This window comes from Lissotriton vulgaris, chromosome 3_1, assembly GCF_964263255.1.
Source record: "Lissotriton vulgaris chromosome 3_1, aLisVul1.2, whole genome shotgun sequence".
Taxonomy (NCBI): domain Eukaryota; kingdom Metazoa; phylum Chordata; class Amphibia; order Caudata; family Salamandridae; genus Lissotriton; species Lissotriton vulgaris.
Window position 1 is genome coordinate 1223156497 of NC_141689.1, and position 22141 is coordinate 1223178637.

General features: G+C 47.7%; 1 protein-coding gene across 1 annotated transcript in view; it reads left to right on the forward strand.

Annotated features, from left to right (window-relative positions):
• Positions 1-22141, forward strand: part of POLR1E (RNA polymerase I subunit E) — a 257444-nt gene that overhangs the window by 119186 nt on the left and 116117 nt on the right. The window contains exon 7 of the mRNA XM_086961686.1: positions 12142-12249. Within this exon, the coding sequence (XP_086817812.1) occupies positions 12142-12249 (108 nt within the window). The remainder of the gene's footprint in view (positions 1-12141; positions 12250-22141) is intronic.

Here is a 22141-nt window from a genome sequence, read left to right on the forward strand (position 1 = left end):
CAGAGCATGTGGAAGTGGGCCATTCAGAGAAACATCTTCCTCATGGCAGAACACCTCCCAGGCAAGGACAATCAGATGGCGGACCTGCTCAGCAGGCACAGCCACCAAATGCACGAGTGGGAGATACATCCATCAGTACTCCAACCGTACTTCCAGCAGTGGGGTCATCCAGAGATAGACCTATTCGCCACAAGGGAAAACGCAAATTGCCAAAGCTTTGACGCCAGGTTCCCACACCCACAGTCGCAGGGCAATGCGATATGGATGAACTGGTCAGGCATATTTGCGTACGTTTTCCCCCAGCACCGCTAATACCGCTGGTGGCACGCAAACTGAAGCAATACTCGATGACTCTCATCCTCGTTGCTCCAACGTGGGCACGCCAACCATGGTACACCACGTTTCTAGAACTCTCCGTGGTACCGCATCAAAGGCTACAACTCACACCCAGACTTTTGACGCAGAGCCATTGCGACATTCAGCATCCAGATCCGCAACAGCTCAACCTGGCGATCTGGCTCCTGAGGTCTTAGAATTTGGCTACCTCAATCGGCCTCCTGACTGTATGGATATCATAAGGGAGGCAAGAAGGCCCACAACTAGAGCATGTTATGCGGCGAAATGGAAGCGATTTGTCATTTATTGTGCCAACAACAACATTAATCCGCTAGATGCATCTACTCACAACATCATCTGTTATCTATTACATCTATACAAATGCAATCTGGCCTATGCTTCCATTTGTATACATTTATCTGCAATAGCAGCTTTTCTCCAAAACAGGCAGCATCTCTCACTTTTCAGAGTGCCTGCCATCAAAGCTTTTCTGGAGGGACTCAAACAAGTTATTCCTCCCAGACACCCACCAGCACCTGTATGGAACCTGAATGTGGTCCTTACCAGACTGATGGGTCCAACTTTTGAGCCTCTACACTCATGCGAGATGCAATTCTTAACGTGGAAAGTGGCTTTCCTAATAGCAATCACATCGCTACGACAAGTTAGTGAACTTCAAGCACTAACTATCCAAGAGCCATTCATACAGATTCACTCCAACAGGGTGGTACTACGCACTAACCCTAAGTTTCTGCCTAAAGTAGTTTCACAGTTCCATATGAATCAAACTATTGAACTGCCATTGTTCTTCCAGAATCCAGACTCAGTGGCAGAGAGAATGCTCCACACACTAGACGTCAAAAGAGCTCTAATGTACTACATAGATAGGACAAAAGATTTCAGGAAGACAAAACAACTGTTTGTTGCCTTTTCACCACAACACAAAGGCAACCCCATTTCAAAAGCAGGTATAGCCAGGTGGATCGTTAAGTGCATACAGATTTGCTATCAAAAGGCTGAGCGCACATTAACGATTCCCCCAAGAGCCCACTCAACACGAAAGTTAGGGGCATCCATGGCTTTCCTTGGAAACATTCCTTTAGAGGAAATCTGTAGAGCAGCCACATGGTCTACCATACACACATTTACCAAACACTACTGCGTAGATGCGCACTCCAAACAGCAGGCAGCTGTAGGACAGGCTGTTCTAAAAACACTTTTTCAGACTGCTGCAGCTGGCACGGGCAGCCGCCACTAATAGAGGGACTGCTATATATTCTATGCACAGATATGAATTCAGCAGCCCACATGCCTCAAACCGAATATGCTACTTACCAGTATGCATCTGTTCTTGGCATGTAGGGCTGCTGACATTCATATCGCCCGCCCTCCTCCCTGGCGCCTGTAGCAGCTGCAGAACTCAGAATTACTCTTAGCATGGTCATCACTTACTGTACTTCACTCCATCTCTGCCACAATGGCGAAAAACAATCTGAGGATGGAGGGGATGCCCATGCGCACTGTAGTCCAGGGGAGGAGCCACCTATCTTGTGATACTTCGAAGACTCTTTCAGGACAACAATGTGCAATCATCCGGACCCAACACTAGGCGGCGATCTATGCACAGATATAAATGTCAGCAGCCCTACATGCCAAGAACAGATGCATACTGGTAAGTAGCATATCCGTTACCCGATACACGCATCATATCTTAAGGTCCCCAAGGTTCGGAAGGCGCTCAAAGCGACAACATTACACTACTTTGCTGAGAATACCGCGTCAGTACAGTCTTCTGCGATCCTGTGGGAGGCATACAAGGCGGTGCTAAGGGGACAGGCTATCACGACGACACAGGGTCACAAGCGAGAGCGGCAGTGTGAATTGTCAGAGCTAGAATTGTCTCTGCATGACGCTACAGTGGCACATGCGGCGAGCCCTGCACCTGACACGTCCCATACCCTGCTCCTAAGACAGCAACAGTATCAGGAACACATGAGGCAGCAATCAGTGACTCAGATAGTGGAGACGAATCATAGAGTATATGACATAGGGGACAAGGCAGGGAAAATGCTGGCCTGGCTAGACAAGAGAGGGGGTAGCACCAAGGGTATACAGCAGATAAGAGACGGGGAAGGGACACTGAACACACGCCCCGAGGAGATAGTGGGGGCCCTTGCGGACTACTTTGAGGAAGTGTACACTCTAGCTAATGTAGTGTCAGCGGACATGGCCCGTGCAGCACTGGGTCACATTTCCACCCCGAATTTTGACGCCAGATGCGGTCGCCGAACTGGAGGCCGACATCACGGCGGAAGAAATACAAACGGCTATCCATGCGGTAAAGTCGGGTAAGGCGTCAGGACCGAACGGTATCCCGATAGAGTGGTATCAGGCCGCATCAGAGGGGCTCAGTGGCCTCCTGTTGGCTATGTACGCGGACAGTTTGGAAGGGGCCGAGCTTCCGCTTGACCAACGGACAGCGACTATCATTGCCATCCCCAAGCCCGGGAAGCCGCCGGAAGAATGCACATCATACCGCCCCATTTCCCTTCTCAATGCCGAGGTTAAAATCTTGGCCAAACTCCTCGCCAACCGGCTAATTGCACACCTCCTACACCTCATACACCCCGATCAGTCAGGCTTTATGCCACATAGGAGCACCGCCCTCAATCTCCGCAGGGTGCACAGTGTGCTGGCTAGAGCACACTCGCTATCGGAGCTGGCGGTCATAATGGCACTTGACGCGAAGATGGCATTTGACATGGTGGAGTGGCAATATTTATTCGAGGTCTTGGCGCATCTGGGGTTCGGCCCTAAATTCATCGCCTGGGTCTGGCTACTATATACTAAACCTGTAGCACAGGTGTTGGCGAACGGCCACATTTCCCCAACATTCCCTCTGGAGCGAGGTACCTGTCAGGGCTGCCCCCTGTCGCCACTGCTCTTTGCGATCGCGCTGGAACCTCTGGCGATCTTGATACGCTCGACCCCATTGTTGAAGGGGATTACATGGACAGAGGGGTGGGAGGACCACCTCTCTCTGTACGCGGATGATATGCTAGTGTACCTGACGGAGCCGGAACACAGCATACCGGCGTTGCTGGCGCGGTGCGACGAATATGGGAGAGTGTCCGGATACACCTTGAACTGGACAAAGTCGGAATTATATGTCCTGCAGGGCCCGGCCCCCACGTTAAGCGATGACTGCCCCTGAAAATGGCAGGGTCCTCTTTTAGATACCTGGGTGTCCAGGTCACTAAGGATCCAACGGAATTCTTTAGGGTAAATCACCGCCGCTAGAACGCCTGAAACAGGACGTTACATTTTGGGCCGCGCTGCCATTGACACTATTGGGCAGGGCGGCGCTGTACAAGTTGCCACGGTTATTGTATATCCTGGAAAATACACCGTATCCGGTGGCACCGGGATACTTCAGGCAGGTGTCTGCGTTGGTAGCTGGCCTCATGTGGAATAATCGCCCGGCACGCATAGCTCAGGCGAAATTGCACAGGGGATGGTATGACGGGGGGATTGCGTTGCCGAACCTGCAACTATACTACTGGGCCGCACAACTGAAGCCCATTAACCAGTGGCTACATGCCCCTCAGGACGACCCGGCATATAGGGCACAATTGGGCACTAATAGCATACTGGCGCCTCTTTATGACCAACGTTGAGTGCGCAAACTTACGGGACCCACGAAACTTACTGTGGCACACGGCGCAGGCTAAACTGGGGTGGAAGGGAAGACTCACAAAACTCACCCCATTGTGGGACACTCGGGCCCTGGGCAATCTGAGAAGCAGCAAGGGCTTCACACTATGGGATAACATTGGTATATCCTCAGTGGGCGAGCTGTGGGACAAACGCATGTGATCCCCTTCGACCAGCTGCGACAGCAGTACGAGCTGGGTCCCATGGAATCGTTCCGGTACGTACAGGTCCGGCATGCCCTCCTTACAGCCCTCCCACGTGACACAGAGGTCCCAGAGGCATCTCCCCTTGAAGATCGCCTCCTTACAGACTACATGCAGGATCGAGCAACGTCACTCACCTATCGCAAATTGATTAACAACCTAGCAGACCCTACTGTAAAACTGAGAGATAAATGGGCGGAGGACCTAGGGGAAATGGACGGGGTGTCGGGACCCGGTGAGAAGGGTAGGCATAACTGGCCCTGGCACAAGCAGTAGAAACCCTAACCTCTATGGCTGCTCCCTTGATGTCAGACCCACCGGGTACTGTTGACACCCCATAACTCTAACCTTTAGGCAAGAGCAGTGTCATACAGGTAGTACAACTTATGTGCTGTATTGGAACTGATACTAATCATTAGGTCATGTTTTGTAGATTGTAGTTTTTTACTAGGTACTGAAGAATCGCAGTCAATGTACTAGAAACGAGAAACATGTTGACCACACCATTTGCACTTTAGACCAGGTTCACTCTGGGAAACCACAGTTCCCATGAGCACCGGCTATCTTTGATTTTACTTGTGGCAGAGGACCACCAGAATAAAATTGTTTTCCGGTACCTTGAGCCACATTTTATCCTCACCCACACCATCTACTCTGTCCTGGCCCCTCACCCCCACTTCACCCATAGGCAGTTGGATAAAAGATCTCCGATAAAGAGCCCCTCTTTGAGGTGAGCCCATTGGGCATTGCACCGCCTGCCCAACGAGGAGTATTGCCGATGATGAAGCATGACACTCGCAAGGGTGTGTGAGGCCATTCTATCCAACAAATTGGATACCCAGGGATGGTCCTCCGTTGAGCACTAGCCCTTATACCCTAGTGACCTTTTCCTCCTTTCTTCCCATAGGAACAGCCCAGTCATCTCCTCCGTTAACATTCCATGTCATGAGGGTGAGCGTCCTGGCCGGGGATTGTGTCATGGCGGTGTTTGGGGTGAAAATCGGTTGGAGATGTCTCTCAGAGGAGTCCCTTTCTCCCTAGAGGCCATCAATGCCATTGAAGATGCGATCCGAGAGAGTCCAGAAGGGAACAAGAATTTCTAACCCTCGGATCTACAAGGCCTTGTGGGGCCGGACCCTGTCGACCATTGTGCCCAAGAACAAGGAAGACTCTGCATCTAACGAAAAGAAACTGAATCAAAAATCAAACCATGTTACCCCCCCACCCACCCACCCCTTTCTGCCCCCCAGCCCGCGGACCTTAAACTATCCGCACCCCGACTCTGTAGAGTGCCTGTCGCACTCCAAACCATTGACGGGGTACCTGGTAAGCCGTTGGTGCCTCTCGCCTTAAACCATTGTAGTTATGTAGGTAAATAAGAATCATAACATAACATTCCAGTGTGCACAGTAATATCCTCAAAAACATAGCTAGAACTGCTCAATTATCAACATCCGGATTAAAAAAAAACCTCGAGGAGTGCGGGGAAGAATTTTGAGCTCCAGATCGCTACCTGGAGCAAGAGCAGCGCCAGCAAGTTCAGATTCTGCAATCACAATCTTACCCAATGTTTCAAGTCAGTCCACAGCGGCGGGGGGACATCACTGGAAGTCATGGTTGTCCTCAGTGAATTGCTCCTGGCTCTCTAACATAGGGTCTCGACGAGAGTCTGTGATTGTTCGAGTACTTTCCCCCCTGGCGCCATCCTTCCATACACTCCCATGCTTCGTCCGGGGCAGGAAAAACCAGGCCTTCCCCTCTGATTCTATGCGCAGTTTCGCAGGAAATAGCATGGAGTATTTTATGTTCTTGTCTCGTAGTTCCTTTTTAACTTCTATAAAGCTGCGTCTGCGTGCCTGTACTTTCATCGTAAAGTCTGGGAAAAATGTGATGCGGGTATCTTCTAGTTTCATCGGTGGTCCCGCCCTTGCTGTTTGGAGGATGACGTCCCGATCTCGAAAATTGAATACTCTTGCGATAATGGGGCGCGGGAGGGCCCCCAGTTTAGGCTTTCCTCCTGGGACTCTATGCGCCCGTTCGATAGAGAAGTAGCTGGAGAAACGTTTGGACTGGAGATGTTTCAAAATCAGGTCCTTGACAAAGAGATCGAGCACAGGCCCTTCCAAACGTTCCGGAACGCCCAGGATTCGGATGTTGTTCCGTCTCGCCCTCCCTTCATAATCATCCATGAGTTCTCCCATTTGCCACTGCTGTTTTTGAAGTTGGGCCACCTGCTGCTGAAGAGTGGAGGTGTCATCCATAAGGGCCGCAGTTTTGACCTCGACGTCTTTAACCTTGGAGTCCATTTTGTGAAGATCTGCTCGCAGTAAAGTGACCTCAATATTTACAGAGTCTATGCGAGTTTCTAGGGAGGACCAAACTCCAGTTATCCCCTCCATGACATCTTCCAGGGTTAAGGTCTTCGCTACGGGCGAGGAGGGTGCTATGTTTGAGTTCCTACCAGTTGTTGTCTTTTTGCTCTCCCCTTTGAACGCCCAGGAAAGCTTAGTGATCTGTTTCTGTGTGGACGGTCTGTTACCCCTGTTGGAGGCCATCTGGAAAGTGCACAAACGCCCTTGTTTGGGCGTAGCCAGCAATTCTGGATGGCTATGTATCAGGAGAATCACTTAGTGAGCAAATTAGAAGCAGCTGGGCCGGCTGCTGAGGAACAACAGGGGGAGGGAGGGTATCCTTCACCAGGGCCCTCCTGGGCAACCGCCGCCTCCCCACAAGAGATGCAGATCTGGGGAGCTTGTAGCTAGGAACTTTCAGTCCCTGGAGCCCCATGGCCAGGAGTTTTCCCTGCAAAAGCTGGCGTCTTGCCACCCACGGATAGTTTGCAGGTAGTAAGCGCTTTTGAATGCGCCTTGTGGAGCACGGCGCAGTGGGCCTAGCATCGGATTGTAGGCCGATGGTATCTGGGGGGCCCGGGGACCCACCTCCACCACTCCCGGTTGCAGCACCAGGGCTTGGCCTCCAGGCTTGAAATTCAATGCCACACTGTCCCTCGTGATGTCACTAGTGCCCCGGGATGTCCCTGGATGTCCTCGAGCAGAGCAGGCAATTGAGGGTCCAGTGGGTCACTTACTGCCACCAGCGGCGTAGGCCCATCTGTGTATAGGCCGTGGGAGTAGGCCTCCAATGATAATCGCACCTTCACCTGTGCGTGAGTCCGAAAATGATGTTTTCCCCAGGGGCCGGGGAGGTCCCCAGTCGTCCCCGGAAGCGGGAGGAACAGCCGCCGCTCTGATCTGAAAATCCCTGGAGTGTCGCGGGTGGCGGACGCGCAGGCCCCAAAGCGGAGGGACTGGCGTAGATGCCGCCCCGAGTCTGAGTGCAGGCAGTCATCTCCCTACCGCATTACCGCGGTGAGGCCTCCGGATGATGTGGTGTCTCCCAGCCCGCAAGGGAGCCGCAAGATGCGTTCCGGAGACAGCTGTTGAATACGCCCCCACTCCGGCGCCTCCGGCCACGCTCCGGTCCCGATGGTGTCTCTAGGCGTCGCAGCGCTCCGTTGTGCCGATCGCCATCTTGGAAGCCGCCGGGTCTGCTGCTTCACTGGGCCCGTTCTCCCCCTCAGTGCCCCTCGAGATCGTCGCGCTTGTCCAAGGCTGTGCACAGAAGGTAGGTGATGGGGATCTCCCGATTGCAGGGCAATCCCACGCCTAAAAACTGATCTTTTTGACGGATCTACAGGCGAGGGCCAGGGAGTCACTCTAACTAGCGACCATTCCCGTCAGCTGCCAGCCACGCCCCCCTATTTAGAAACATTTTGAAGGCCACTTAACAGATGCTTTTGATTGCTGCTGAAAATCATTCCTGCAGTATTGTGTCTTAGCCTCTCCTTCCTGTGTCCAACCCAGTAATGGTTTCACAAACTGAGGCTTTTCACCATCTTCGCTTTTAATGCCATAAAGCACACAACTGAGGATCAAGGAAGGGTTTCAAGATGTCTTTTGCCTATTTTTTCTTTTTTGCAAAATGTCGATTCGTAAACTGATTTTTTTTTATATGTCCATTTCAGTAAAAAAAATTCTCACTTGTGAGATATATTGTATTCAACAAGCGGCTTGCAGTCCTCACATTGCTTAACATTCGTTGGCTTCATTGTCACTCTTATTTGCTGCCTTCCAATTGGCCAGTATGTGCTGGCTTCGCTTCCTCTTCTTTCGCCTGGAGCATGGACCAAGTACTGATTGCTTCAGCTTGGATTGCTGTTGTTACGCTGATTGTACTGTGATTGAGGTAATATTTTTATTTTTTTCTTCCCTGTTGTCCTTGTTGAACCTATGCAATGCATATCTATATTTTACTATGCCACACACACTTTAAAGAAGCCATTATCTCATTTTAAATGGATTTTTATTCTGACCACAGATGCATGCTTTCAAATTTAGTTTTCACTAAGACATGGACATGGGTGCAACTGCTTTCTTTATGTGATAGGATTTTTTGCTAAATTACATATTTTCTTTTCTTGCATTTGGAGACTAATTGATTAGCTTGGAATCCCAAGTGTTGTGCCAAGACCTAACAAGCTTAGCAAAGCCAACAGCTCCCGCCTTTTAGACTTTTGACTCTGTCATTGCCTTATGTTCCTGGGCATTGCCAACCTTGGCAATGTTTGGAGCCATGGTGCATAGCAGTGTGGCAACTGTGCAGCATGCCTAACAATAATAAAAAAAAGGGTTATGATGCATCCAGCAATCATGCACTTTTTTGAAAGGAGTGCCTTAGCCCTGTCTGCATCATAGAGCTTTTTTAAATTAGTTTTAGTCTCACTGCAAATCATCCGCGCTGCTGTACAGAATGGCTTCAAAACATTGCCAAAGCCATTAGCTTTGATAGATGAGACCTCTTGGCTTTGCCAGTGCTTGTGTGCTATGTGAAGCTGTATCACATAAACTGAAAAGCAGGTTTATTCAGAACTCTCGCACCAAACACTTCCTAAATGAATATCCCACAATGTATTTTAATGTAAACAAGGTAGTTTTACAAATTCAGGCATATATAACCCTTTAAGTGATTTAACTGAATCAAACTCGTCACACATACTCCAAATTCAGAAAGTATTATTCTGCTTTCATGATGGTGAAAACACAGTGGTGCCCCTTTGTTTGCCTTTTCTACTATTAAAATTATTGTCTTAATCAATGTAAGATTTAAGATCTTTTCACCGATTCTAATTTAAGATGTGTTGCACTCCTGTACAACATCTCCTGTTTGACATATTTTTCTTCAAAATCACTATCCCAATTGACACAAATGCGACGTTATGGTATGTTTATTTTGTGGATGTTTCATGGGGATTCATTACATCGCAGGTAAGTTCTGCTCACTTTACATTACAAGTCACTACTTCATAAATAAGTACTTTGAATAATAATTGTAATGTTTTATGTCCATTATTAATAATATGTAAAAAGTATTTTTTAGTAAAAAATAAGTCAGTAGGGATAAAGTAAAAAATAAAAGGAACTTCACAAAGGGATGCACGCTGGAAAGAACAGTTAGAAACTGAGTTGTGGTTGCAACTGAAACACGCAATACCGCTGAAATTCACCAGTTATATTATGCAATGCCTCGCTCCTTTCAGAGCAACCCTCAATGCTGAAGCCAGGTTGGTAATGAGGACTAGATGCTTCGATCATGTTAAGCCCCTCTCTATTATCTTTCTAGTGGCATCCTATTAAACCAAGAAGCATACTCAAGATAGCATGTCTAACCCATAAAGCCCTATATGCCAGTAGCCCCAAATCCCCAGCATGAAATATGACCTGTTTATGAGGCACCTTCTCACTAAACAGCTCTGACTCTCTCAGACTGAAACTGCAGAGATTTAAGTGAAAAAGGATCTACCTACTCATGCACATTCTCAGGTGCAACTCAGAGAACCTGGAACTCCCTCTTATCTGAGATTCACACCAACCTATCTGCTATTACATTCAAGAAGGAACCCAACAAGATCTTGATAAACAGATTCCTCTCACTCTGAACAGATTCCTCCAGGGTGGGACTGGGACAAAAAAAGGCTTTGGCACCAAAATAAACGTGGACCACATTAGCGAAGCATATATAGTTTAAAAAAAAGTTTCGCTATCAGTGAAATCAACAGTAAAAAAACAGCCTACATGGCCATACAATTGCTAAAAAAAACAGCCCACACACTAATCTGTCAGACCAGCCCATCAGTCACTCCTGATTGGCCTATGGGCCAGTCCGACCATGGATTCCTTCTCCTATGAACTTCAGTCTCTCACAAAGACATCCCAGCAGAAAGTGACCCTGAGATATCCTGAGGCCCCATGAACTAGAAATGAGGCATGAGTACCTATCATCCTACTACCTTCTGGCGAGCTACATGACAGGAGTTCATTTGGGCCCCACATGAATCCAGGATCACGAGGCGAGTACAGAGTGAGGAATGACCTGCACATATCCAGACACAGACAGTGGGCTATTGAGTTATGCTGTACCAAATTCATAATGTACACTGTGTATTGTGTAGCATAGCTATTGACTTTTTACTATAGCTCACTTCTGTCTTCTTTCAATCTTTGATCTACAGTGACTATTGTGTAAGTTGTAACTCGCTGCCTTGTACAAACCTTTGATACCATTTTCAGTGCCTTTTGGAAATGGGCTTTGCATGTGTGGCACAATTTAAAATTAAGAAAATGTAGGGGTTTATTACACTGGAAAAAACTGATGTAACTAAACTTCAATATAATAATAAAAAAGTAAAAATTAAATATAGAAATACGTCCTTAAAGTAATTTGAAAAATACATACCTCTATGTACATATATACTTGTAAAATATTCCCAATGTAGTGACTCCCTATGTACTTACCAGCTTTCATGCGCTGTATAGACATACAGCTGAGCCAGAACCCTCTTTTGGACATCCTTTGTAAAGATACAGCACAGAAAATTTCACAAGCCCATTTTTTTTATTATTCCGGGTTGCAAGAAATAGACATAAATTGTCACGCTCCTGGGCAGCTACCCCTTGATTCCAAGAAGTGTTTCCAAACCGGTAAACAAAATTGTACCTTATCTAGGAGTATCAACACAACTTCATAGTTCAGATTTTATCTCCAGTATCTTGTCTGAATATCTTTGATTTTTAAATGCAAAATTTCAAATCTATTATTTCAGGCATATCCAAAGTAGTTTATGCCCAACAAATCACTCCAAATGTAAGATCTACAGTTCATATGGACTGCGTATATCCTGGTTCCTTCAACCTCCTTTACTCAAGCAAAATTATGACACAAGCCAAGCAGTTTTATTTTATTTAAACACTGGTTTGCATAACCTTATCCTAAAATTATTAATTAAATAAAAATGGCAGTAAAAACTACAACATGCAAGCTTTAACTGGATCAACAAAGCAAAGAAAATTAGACTAACAACCACAAACATTCTATAATCTATAGTCTGAAGTTTTTTTAAAACGGTACTGTGATATGACTGCCTAGGTCCTTCTGGGTGTGTATTGTTTATGCTGTGCTGCTTGTACGCTTGGACGAATAACAACTTATGAAAATTTTTCCGAAGATGTATACCGGCTGCCCTAAAATCCATTTGACGTTTGACTTCCCCCTTTGCAATATATTTATAGCAGTATATCTTTTATTTCATCTACAAGATTTCATTGTAAGTAGTTTGATTGAAATGCCTCTAGAGTTTTCTTCAGGGTGATGGGTGCAATGTTATTCACGTCATATATGTATTGTGATACATTAAAAATATATACTGAATATTACTTTTTTTTCTACAGTTCATGGAGGACTTGTCCTCAAGCCTAAAATGTTTATTATTTTGGAGGGCCCGTAAGTTATGTCAATAGATGGATTTAACATGTTTCATCTCTTCTTTTACCAGCCTTGATCAAGGATGCTGCACAACACGACGTACAGGACGTTTCCCTCTTTTTACCCCCCTGCCACGCAGAAGCAGACCAGCCTGAAAATGTCTATAAGTTTGATGACCGTATCCTTATGTTGATTACAAAACAAAAAAATTCTACTTGCTAGATAGTAACAATATGGTTTTACAAACCTGAAAATCACGTTCTTTGGAATCTGTGTGTTCTGGTGAACTAGAATGCAACTGCATTTCTGAGGTGTATTTTTCATGTTTTTTTTTACTTGTTTTTATATTTAGCAATTGCACAATACACCACATAACAGGATGGCATACATGATGGCATCACAAAAGTCACATCAATACAGTCCAGTACAACTGCCTGTAAGAAGGGCGCACACATTATAGTAAACCAACAATTGAGGTCATTGCCCTCTGCATTGTGTAGCCCTGGAGGTATTCCCAACCATATGTATCAGAGCTAGAACATGCAAGTTGTCAGGTATGTAATGATGCACATGTAGGTCACTGTAGTAGGGTAAATAGCAATTAATGCAGTAACCATGATAAACTGTACAACAAATCAACAACTAACAGTAGTGGAAACAGCTAGCCAGCGCATTTTCGTCCCCTCCCCTAGGACATCCATTCATGGTTGGGGAGATGTGTTTTCATTAGTAATAATTACATCTCAGTGAGAACCTGGCTGGGCCACAATTATTTTCTGTTTTAAATTGCCCTGTTCCAGCTGAGTAAACATTGTGTGCTGCAATGAAAAGTAAATTCTGGGTTATTAATTGACCAGAAGCTTTTCGTGACCTCTGGGTGCAGTACAAATGAAAAAGCTACTTTTTAGTAGGGCACCTCATGAAAGATGTTTGTGAATAGATTCTTAATTTTCCATCTCTACTCCTACCCTCCAGTGAAATGTGACAGCTCATCCTACAAAGGAAAGTTGTCACTGTCCAGAGTAACTTCCTTTTGTAATTTAAAAAGCATTTAATATCTGAAAGAGACTATTAGTTATAGATTCATTTCCTTAGAATTATCCCCAGGTGTCAGACTGGATCCAGAGAACTTTTTTCGTAGCAGTACCCTTGCGCATCAGTATTGGCATCGGTCAAATCTGCGTTCGTCATCGGCACGTGATCACCGGGATGACGCTGCAGTATCTACTTGGACGCCGCACCTGCGTGCTGAGGTCAGGTCTTTCTTTTTCTGCCCCAGCCAGCGCAGATATGAGAGAGCGGTACCCCTTAGTCACTTTTTGACTCATTATTTTTCGACTTTTGTCGACTTCTTTTTGAGTCGTGTTGACTCTTGGTGCGCATATGGATGTCACGTCGGACCAGCTTCAAGGCTTGTGACGCCTGTCACAAATTGATGTCGGTTACGGACCCTCACCTCGTGTGCCTTTGGTGTCTGGAGCGCGACCACGACCCGAAGTCGTGGTCCGACTGTCGGGGCATGGGTCTTTGCGGGAGCAGTCCCAAAAGCTTCTAGAGGCCCGGCAGTCAGTTCTGCGCCACTCGAGGATCCGGTCGAGATGGAGGTCTTGGGACCGGTCGCGGAGTCATCACTACTGCTCATCATCGAAGTCTTCGGGTAAGTTGAAGCACAAAAAGAAGGCGAAGAAGCACTGTCGCTCTTGGTGTTCTCTCCGTCCGTTGGGATGCGGATGGTAGTCGTCCTGCGGCTCCACCTGCGGAGCCTTCTGGGCCTGCTCCGAGCATCCCTTTCTTCCCGGGAGCTGGAATGACCCTGCCCAACTTCATAGTTTTTACGAAGCCTTTCATTGCATCTTTGAGAAGCCCGACTGTGCTGGTGCGACTTCAGGCCCCCCAAACTCGGCTGGCGGTTCTAGGCCTTCGAACTCGGCCAGATTTGGATCTAGATCGGCGCCGGTCAACTTTACGACGACTCCTGAGTCAAATCCACTGACGACACCTCTGCCACTTCTGACGTCGGTTGTGTCCCCAGCCGGCGTCGACCCCGGCCTCTACCCTGACTTGGACACGGAGCCGGATCAACGTCGCCCGATGCCGGATCCGATGCCGCCCTGTACTTTTGTAGCACTGTTCTATCCTGGCGTTCCCTATCGTCCTGAGTGCCAGCCAGATGAGGGTGAGGAGGACTCGGAGGGCTCTGTTGACCCTCTAGCAGACCAGTTGAGTGAACCGGACTGGAGAGAGGAGTTGGGTGATGCCAGTGGTCTGGATACCTCCCCATAGCTTGGTATGCTTTCTCCTCTTACCGTGGCTATGGAGGAGAGAGCCTCTTACGCTGTGGTGTTGCGTAGGGCGGCTGAGGCTTTGAACCTTGAGCTTCCTACGGTGGAGGTCAGGGCTAACCTCCTGACCGAGGTGCTTCAACCGACAGCAGCCTCTTTGGAGCCCCTGCTGCCGTTCAATGAGGCCCACACGGACATCCTTCTGGGCACTTGGTCCAAGCCCAGCACATGTGCCCCTGTGGATAAGATGATTGCCCGACGCCACCAGCTGGTCCTAGGCGACCCTATTGTCCTCTCCCAACACCCTACCTACTTTGGAAGTTGATGCTTGGTGATCCAAGCATCAACTTCCAAAGGCGCATTCCCTACTGCTCCACCAGATAGGGAGTCCCACTCCGTGACATACTCCAGGCAGCCATCTGGGCATCCCTGCACACATTCACAAAACACTACTGCCTGGACAGCCAAGTCCGGAGAGACTGCTTCTTTGGCCGTTCAGTTCTCCAGGACTTTCTGGTGTGGGCTTGGTTTGCATACCCACCTCTGGGGTTAGTATTGCTGGGGTATCTATTCTAAGGTAAGGAATTTATAACTAATAGTCTCTTTCAGATGAACAAGTTACTAACCTTCTGTAACAATATATCTGTAAGAGACATATATTAGTTACTAGCAGCCCGTCCCGGCCTTGTCCGGGAGCAATCATGCTTCAGGGCCCCCGCCTGCCCCGACGTTTTCCGTGGGTCCCCCGGATAATTCCTTCCTTCATATATTGCAGTATTATACCTCTATGTTTCCTTTGTACACTTTTGTAACCTGTACACGTCACATTTTGCTCATGTAATGCACCGTTTGCTAGCTCTTGTATTTTGTTGTCTCACGATTCTCACTTTTGTAATGCACTCACTTTTGTAATGCACGGTTTGCTACCTCTTTTGCTTAATTTAATGCTCACTGCTCCTCCCCTCCTGTATTTCACCTACGCTCACCGCTCCTCCCCGCCACTTTTTCCTCATGTAATGCACCGTTTGTTACCTTTTGTATGTTGTTGGCTCACGATTCTAACTTTTGTACAATTCTCACTTTTGTAATGCACTCACTTTTGTAATGTCCGTGGGTCCCCCAGAGCCTTCCTTCATATATTGCAGTATTATACCTCTATGTTTCATTTGTACGCTTTTTTAACCTGCACGTGTCACTTTTTCCTCATGTAATGCACCGTTTGCTAGCTCTTGTATTTTGTTGGCCCACGATTCTCACTTTTGTAATGCACTGTTTGCTACCTCTTTTGCTTCATTTAATGCTCACCGCTCCTCCCCGCCTGTATTTCACCTATGCTCACCGCTCCTCCCCGCCACTTTTTCCTCATGTAATGCACCGTTTGTTACTTCTTGTATGTTGTTGGCTCACAATTCTAACTTTTGTAATGCACTCACCTTTGCCGTTTGCTACCTCTTTTGCTTCATTTAATGCTCACCGCTCCTCCCTGCCTGTATTTCACCTATGCTCACTGCTCCTCCCCGCCTGTATTTCACCTATGCTCACCGCTCCTCCCCGCCTGTATTTCACCTACGCTCACCGCTCCTCTCCGCCTGTAGCTTTTGTATTTCACCTACCTCATCCGCCGCTCACCGCTCCTCCCCGCCTGTCCGCCACTCCTCGCCGCTCCTCACCGCCTGTCCGCCGCTCCTCACCGCCTGTCCGCCGCTCCTCCCAGCCTTCCGCTGCTCCTCCCCGCCTGTCCGCCGCTCCTCCCCACTCTGATGTCCGCCGCTCCTCCCTGGCTCGGGGCTACTTCCAAGGGACTACTTTTTTTTCTTAGGTAAATATTTTAAATAACGTATATTTTTTTTATTTTATATAGCCTATGTCCATCTACAGACCCTGCCAATTACAACGATGTATCGGGTGTTTGGATTGGAGCTGTGGTTCCCGAGTTTACCCGCCTCAAAGGTTCAAAGTTCTTCCTTTAAAATAGTAGTATAGAGAGATTCCTTTCCACCCCACCCATTCTCCCCATTCTGCGAACTAACTTCTAGGGTAAGGGACTTCCATTCAGGGCCCTAGTTTTGTGCACCAGTGGTCAGTGTCTTGCATTGCTCTGCGCTTCTGGCGTGGAATGTCGTGTAAAGAACTGACGTCAGCGCGCAGGTGTGCCGTCTAAGTAGATACCGTGACGTCATCGCGCTGATTACAACGCCGACGACGAACGCGGAGTCGACCAATGCCACCTACCGACGCGCAGGGGTGCGGCTATCAAAAATTTCTCGAAATACAGTCTAACGCCTGGGGGTAATTCTAAGGAAAGGAATCTATAACTAATATATGCAATGTTATCCTATGGAACGAAGAACAAGTTCTGTTAACAGGTACAGTGCATTGACTCACTGGACCAATCTCCAGGAGTTAAGGTGAATGGTAGGCAAGGTCCAAGGCAGCGCTAATAGTACACCAGCAGCAGCCGGGTATAAATCGGTATCGGGAGTCCAGTGCGTTTGAATGTGGATTGTCACTGTAAAAAGAGGCTGTAGGTTCTGGCTAGGAAGCCTGTCGGGCTGAACCATCAAGTGGGCTCAGGACTTGCGATGCTCGGGGACAGCTTTGATCCTCTTCTTCAAGACTCAGGGGCAACGGGTGCAAGGGTGTCCTTAGGCATAGGGTTTTTCCTTACCAGAGCAATCACTGTTGAGAGGGCCTGCATGCAGAAGCTGCAGGTGACGTCAGGGAGTCAAGGGTGAACCCACAATGGACTTGTGCTCTGGATGGTTGGGGAACCTTGTTGGCACCGTGGCCCACTTTAACTCGGGCTGGAGGCAACAGGTGCAGTGGTGGCTTCAGGTGTCGGGTTTTGGCGCTTCCGGAGGCCTCAGAGTCTTCTCTTTGGGAGATTCTTTGGTGCAAGACCACTGTTCACAGGAGGTCTAGAGTCTTTTTTGAAGACAGGCAGTTTCCCAAGTTTTAGGAGTCACAGCTGCAGGACAAGTCATCTGTGTTGTAGTTTTCAACAAGGGATGTAGACAGGCCAACAGGGTTGGTACGAGGTCAGCTGCTTCTTCTCTTTTATCAGCTTTTGTGGCAATTCTGTGTACTTTTTCTTCTTCAGATCTGCTTCTCTGGTGCCAGAGACTCCCCTAAATACTGCATTTAGGTGCATTTGGTAAGTGTAGGGTAGTATCCAATGGGCTACTGGCCCTTGGGGTCACTACACTCTCTATATGATCACTTCCTGTGGGAAGTGGGCATAACCCTGTCCCAGAATTCCTAAGTATGCCATCAAAAGGATGGCTACTTCTGAACAATTGTGTCCGCCTCACAGTAGCCCCCCCCTTAGGGGTGTTACTAGCCTGGAGGTGTCATGCCTACATGACAAGCTAATTTTTCACCCTGTTCAGGTGCCAAGGGGCAATGAACAGTGAGGGGGGGTTCCATTCCTTTGAAGGGAGCCAGATTTTCATTCCAAAGGCGGCAGCTTCTTTGAAGCTTGCCGGCTCAAGGAGGCTGATCAGCACGTCACCCTGTGGAAGGGAGTGTTACACCCTCTTCCTGGACAGTCTTGTTCTGGGCCTCCTGAGCAAAGGCTCTCACCCTAGGAGGTCAGAACAGTTTCTTGGGTGGCAAGCTGGCAGAAACCAGTCCGCAAGCAGACCAGAAGGTCGTAGGTTTTCAGGGGGCACCTCTAAGGTGCCCTCTGAGTGCATTTATTTGTAAATCCACCACTGGCATCAGTATGGGTTTACCAATACTAGATGTTTGATACCAAATATCCATATTTTCAGTGAAGCCACCATGTAGCTGGGGAACTCGTTTTCACCAGAGTCCAGCACGTTTTAAAATGGCTTCCCTGTCCACATGCACTGGCAGTAATAGGACTAACCAACACAGGGGCATATCTGCTCATGCAGGTGTGCCTTCACATATAATATTCAGCACTCTGCCTTAGGGCTGTTAGCCCTGCTGTAGGGGTGATTTACAAATATTACATGTAGTGTTTGGGACATGGCACACAGGGACGTATGACATATCGTGTTTTCACTTGTGTCTGCACCAAGACACGCAGCCTGCACTGGCAATCTTGCATGTGCTTGGTGAGGGGTCCCTTAAGGTGCCACAATTCGTGCTGCAGCCCTTAAGGACCAGGGTGCCATTTACTAGGGACTTACAGAGTGTGCTAAAGATGTTGCCATTTGGGGGAACATTTGTACAGCTTTTAGGGATATAACACTGGTACTGGGAACCTGGTTAGCAGGGACCCAGTACATTTCAGTCAAAGTTGTATCAAAAAACAGGCAAAAGTAGGGGTGTACTGCAACAAAACCCCAGTTTCCTACACTCCTAATCTGATTTATTTTTAATGTAAGATGCCCATTTCTCTACAGTTTTTATCCCGAAAAAGGAAGCATGCATCAAGCTGTTGTCAGTAGTGCGTGCGACTCTTTAAAATGTTTAATGGTGAGTAAAATAGTGATTGCTTGATGTGATTTTCCTACAAAGGGTCACACAACTTTCCCAGCCCCTTTTTCCAATGAAGGGTCATGCTATCCATCTGGCCTTCAGAAAGGCAACTAGAAATACTACTAATGATCACAAATGTTATTCTCTTTAAGTTTTCAAGGCTATTTATCGTAGAGCTGATTATTGGCTAAAGACAATCTTTCCAAAAATGATGTGGCTTGATCTCTTTTTTGCACCAGGAAACATTCAGGAAAATGTGACTGTACCTTTGTTAATGGCAGCTAATTTTAGTTTGGTTGTGCTTTGATTAGGGCCTGCTATTTTGATCCGAGCTTGTGCACTTTTTTGTGCAGGTGGCTATAAAGACTGACTTTTCTGCATTTGCTTTCAAATTAGGCTTAGCCGTACTTTCTGCAAGAGTACGGCAGAAGTGTATACATGGTACTGAGCTTTGACAGTTTATCCCTTCTTGCAATTTAATTCCTGACTGCTGTTTTCCCACCTTTGAAGGGTTAAGTTCACAAGTGTTTTCCAATGTTACTTAGTTGGTAATGTCTAGCTAAAGCTCTCTCAGATTTACAGGACTGAAGAGAAATCGCCTCATGCAGCAATGTACACGAGGCTGTTGGAACTAACACAGAGCTTTCTTGCCCCAGCCCACCTTCCGCTAGCCAGCTCAATCCTGGTGGAATTTGAGCAGATACTCTGTCTGTAGGAAATTCTCTGCTCTGACATGTTTGGTATACCTAGAATTTGGACAAGCCTTCCCATTACAGGTTTCCAAGCAGAAAGCTATACTAAGAGTACCACCGAATTTGTGTTCACATTTTTATCCGGCAGTTATATATTACACAATCGGCCATCATTCTGCAACTTTGTTTGCATATTTTGTGAAAATGTAGTCCCAGGGCCCTCGCTTGCAGGTTAGTGCACATAATGGCTTGCTATAGGCCTGATACCACCATAGCAAATCACGGCTAGTGGGGCTAAAAATACACTAGTCTGCTGTAGGAAGCTGGCTCTGTATGTACTATACCAAAGTGAGGTATAGTGTGAACAGAGTCCAGTGGATCCCCAAAGGTAGGCAGAGGTTAAAGTACAAAGCACCTTCCTCTCTATTTGTGGTAGTGTGGTCGAGCAGTAAGTCTTTATCAGAGGGTAGTGTTAAGCATTTGTTGTACACACTCAATCAACAAATGACTGCACACACTCAAAGACTGAGCTTCAGACCAACTGGTTTTGTATAAAAATATTATTTTACTTATTTTATTTCCTAGAACCAAGCAAGCCTGACACAGGTAAGTGGTTTATACTTTGCAGTAATAATACAGTTTTTAATTGCAGTTGTATATATACTTTGGTTTGGTTACAGCCCAACTACTGGTAATGCAATACTTAGAAACATTGTAAATATACTTTATAATGAATTTTCAATAGCAGGTCATGTAAATTAGTTTGCAGATTACTTTTCTTACCCAGTGCAGTATACCTGGATACTGCAATGGGACATTTCCTGTAAACAGGTAAGTAAAAGCGTTTTAGTTATTTGGATTCAGTTTTGGAGATTTTCGTATATTTTCCAACTCCCCACTTAGAAACTTTTTCATAGAAAACAGTCAATGCTATCCTACGGAGGAAAATAGTGTTATCGGTTCAAAGGTAAGTACTTGGTTGTGGGAGTTGGTGTTCTGGGGTTAGACTCAGAGGTCCCCCAGGGTCGAGGATGCATTCCAAAGCACCCTCAGCTGCACTAGGGCGGCCGGGTGCAGAGTGTTGAGGCCCAATGTTATCCATTGGTGATAGGGGGCCTCCGGTTGGTGACTGCTTACGAGCAGACCATAAGGTTGTGGTAGCAAGCTCAGGGCAAATTGGGGTTCAAGACCGCACTAAAGGTGCATCCTCAGCGGCACTAGGGTGGCCGGGTGCAGACTGCTGTTTGGCGCCGGGCGCCCTGTTACTTTCAATTGGGTTTCTCCCGTTTGCAAACACACTGTAGGCTCAGGGACGAAGATCTTCTGGGAGTGATCACCACTTGGGGAGGGAAGTTGGGAATCTGGTGGTTGGTTAGACACCATCGGTTGGGCCACCCAAGGCCGTGAGGCGTCTGGTGTCTTTTAGGGTCAGATCTTCTTACCAGCTTCTGCTCGCGGTTGGGGGGACCTTACTGATTTAGGCTGCAGGCATCGGCTGGAGGCTTGAGGCAGGTAAGGGATAACTGGATCTTGGGTCAGGATCGCCAGGAAGACCTCCTCGTGGTGTTGGGCCACTCTAACTCAGGACATGGGCGTCTGTCGCAGAGTGTTGCAGACTCGCAGATGTTGCCGGAGCTGGAGTCTCTGTGTGAACAAATCCGGTGTTCATAGGAGACAAAGTCTTTTCCTTGGAAGGTGGGGAGGTCCTCTGGTTTCTTGAGGTTGCTGGCTGCAGGACACACTGGTGTTTCGCTTCTGCAGGTTTGAGGTGAGGACAGGTCGGTAGACCTGGGGCCAAGTCAGTGGGAGTCCTCCTCTTCTTAACTTCGGCACGGCTATTCTGTCCTTCTTCTTCTTTTCTTCTTGATTGATGCTTGTCTGAGGAGGCAAGGTTCGGGGTGCCCCCAAATACTAGATTTAGGGGCATTTCAGGGATGTAAAGGCTGGGACGAATGAGTCCCTTCCTTGGGGTGGGTACCCTTATCATGCCACCCTCCAGTGGGAGGGGGCATATACCTCACTCTGGATGGCTAGGGTCCCCCATCTGCAAGATGATGGGGACTGAGAGTTGTGCTTCACCTCGCCTCCCCCACCTGAGGGGTGGGATTGTCAAAGGTGGGCACACCTCTCTTCCTCACTTGGGTTCCCGCCGATTCTCCGGCCCAAAGTGGGGGTCAGAACCGGGGGGGGACAGTTCCTGAAAGTAGCAACAGGCCTGGGGAGGCTCACAAAGGCGGCAGGTTTTTTAAGCTTCCCATTCGTGGCCCCTGCCCATTCTGGTGGAGGAGGCTTAGCACCTCCTCCCAGGATGTGCATTGTTTCAGGCCCCTGAGAGCAGCAGGCTCTCGACCCAGGGGCCCAGTAGCATGTCTGGTGGTGGCTTCTGAAAACAACCACTCAGCCTGGACACTAGTGTTAGGTCGTTTTTTAGGGGGCATCTCTAAGATGCCCTCTGTGTGCATTATTCATTAAATCCCACACTGGAATCGGTGTGGGTTTAATGTGCTGAGAAGTTTGATACCAAACTTCTCAGTTTGCAGTGCAGCCATTATGGTATTGTGGCGTTCGTAATGACAAACCCTCAGCAACATATACTCTTAATCGCAGCACTGCACTTACAATGTCTAAGAATTGACTTAGACACTGT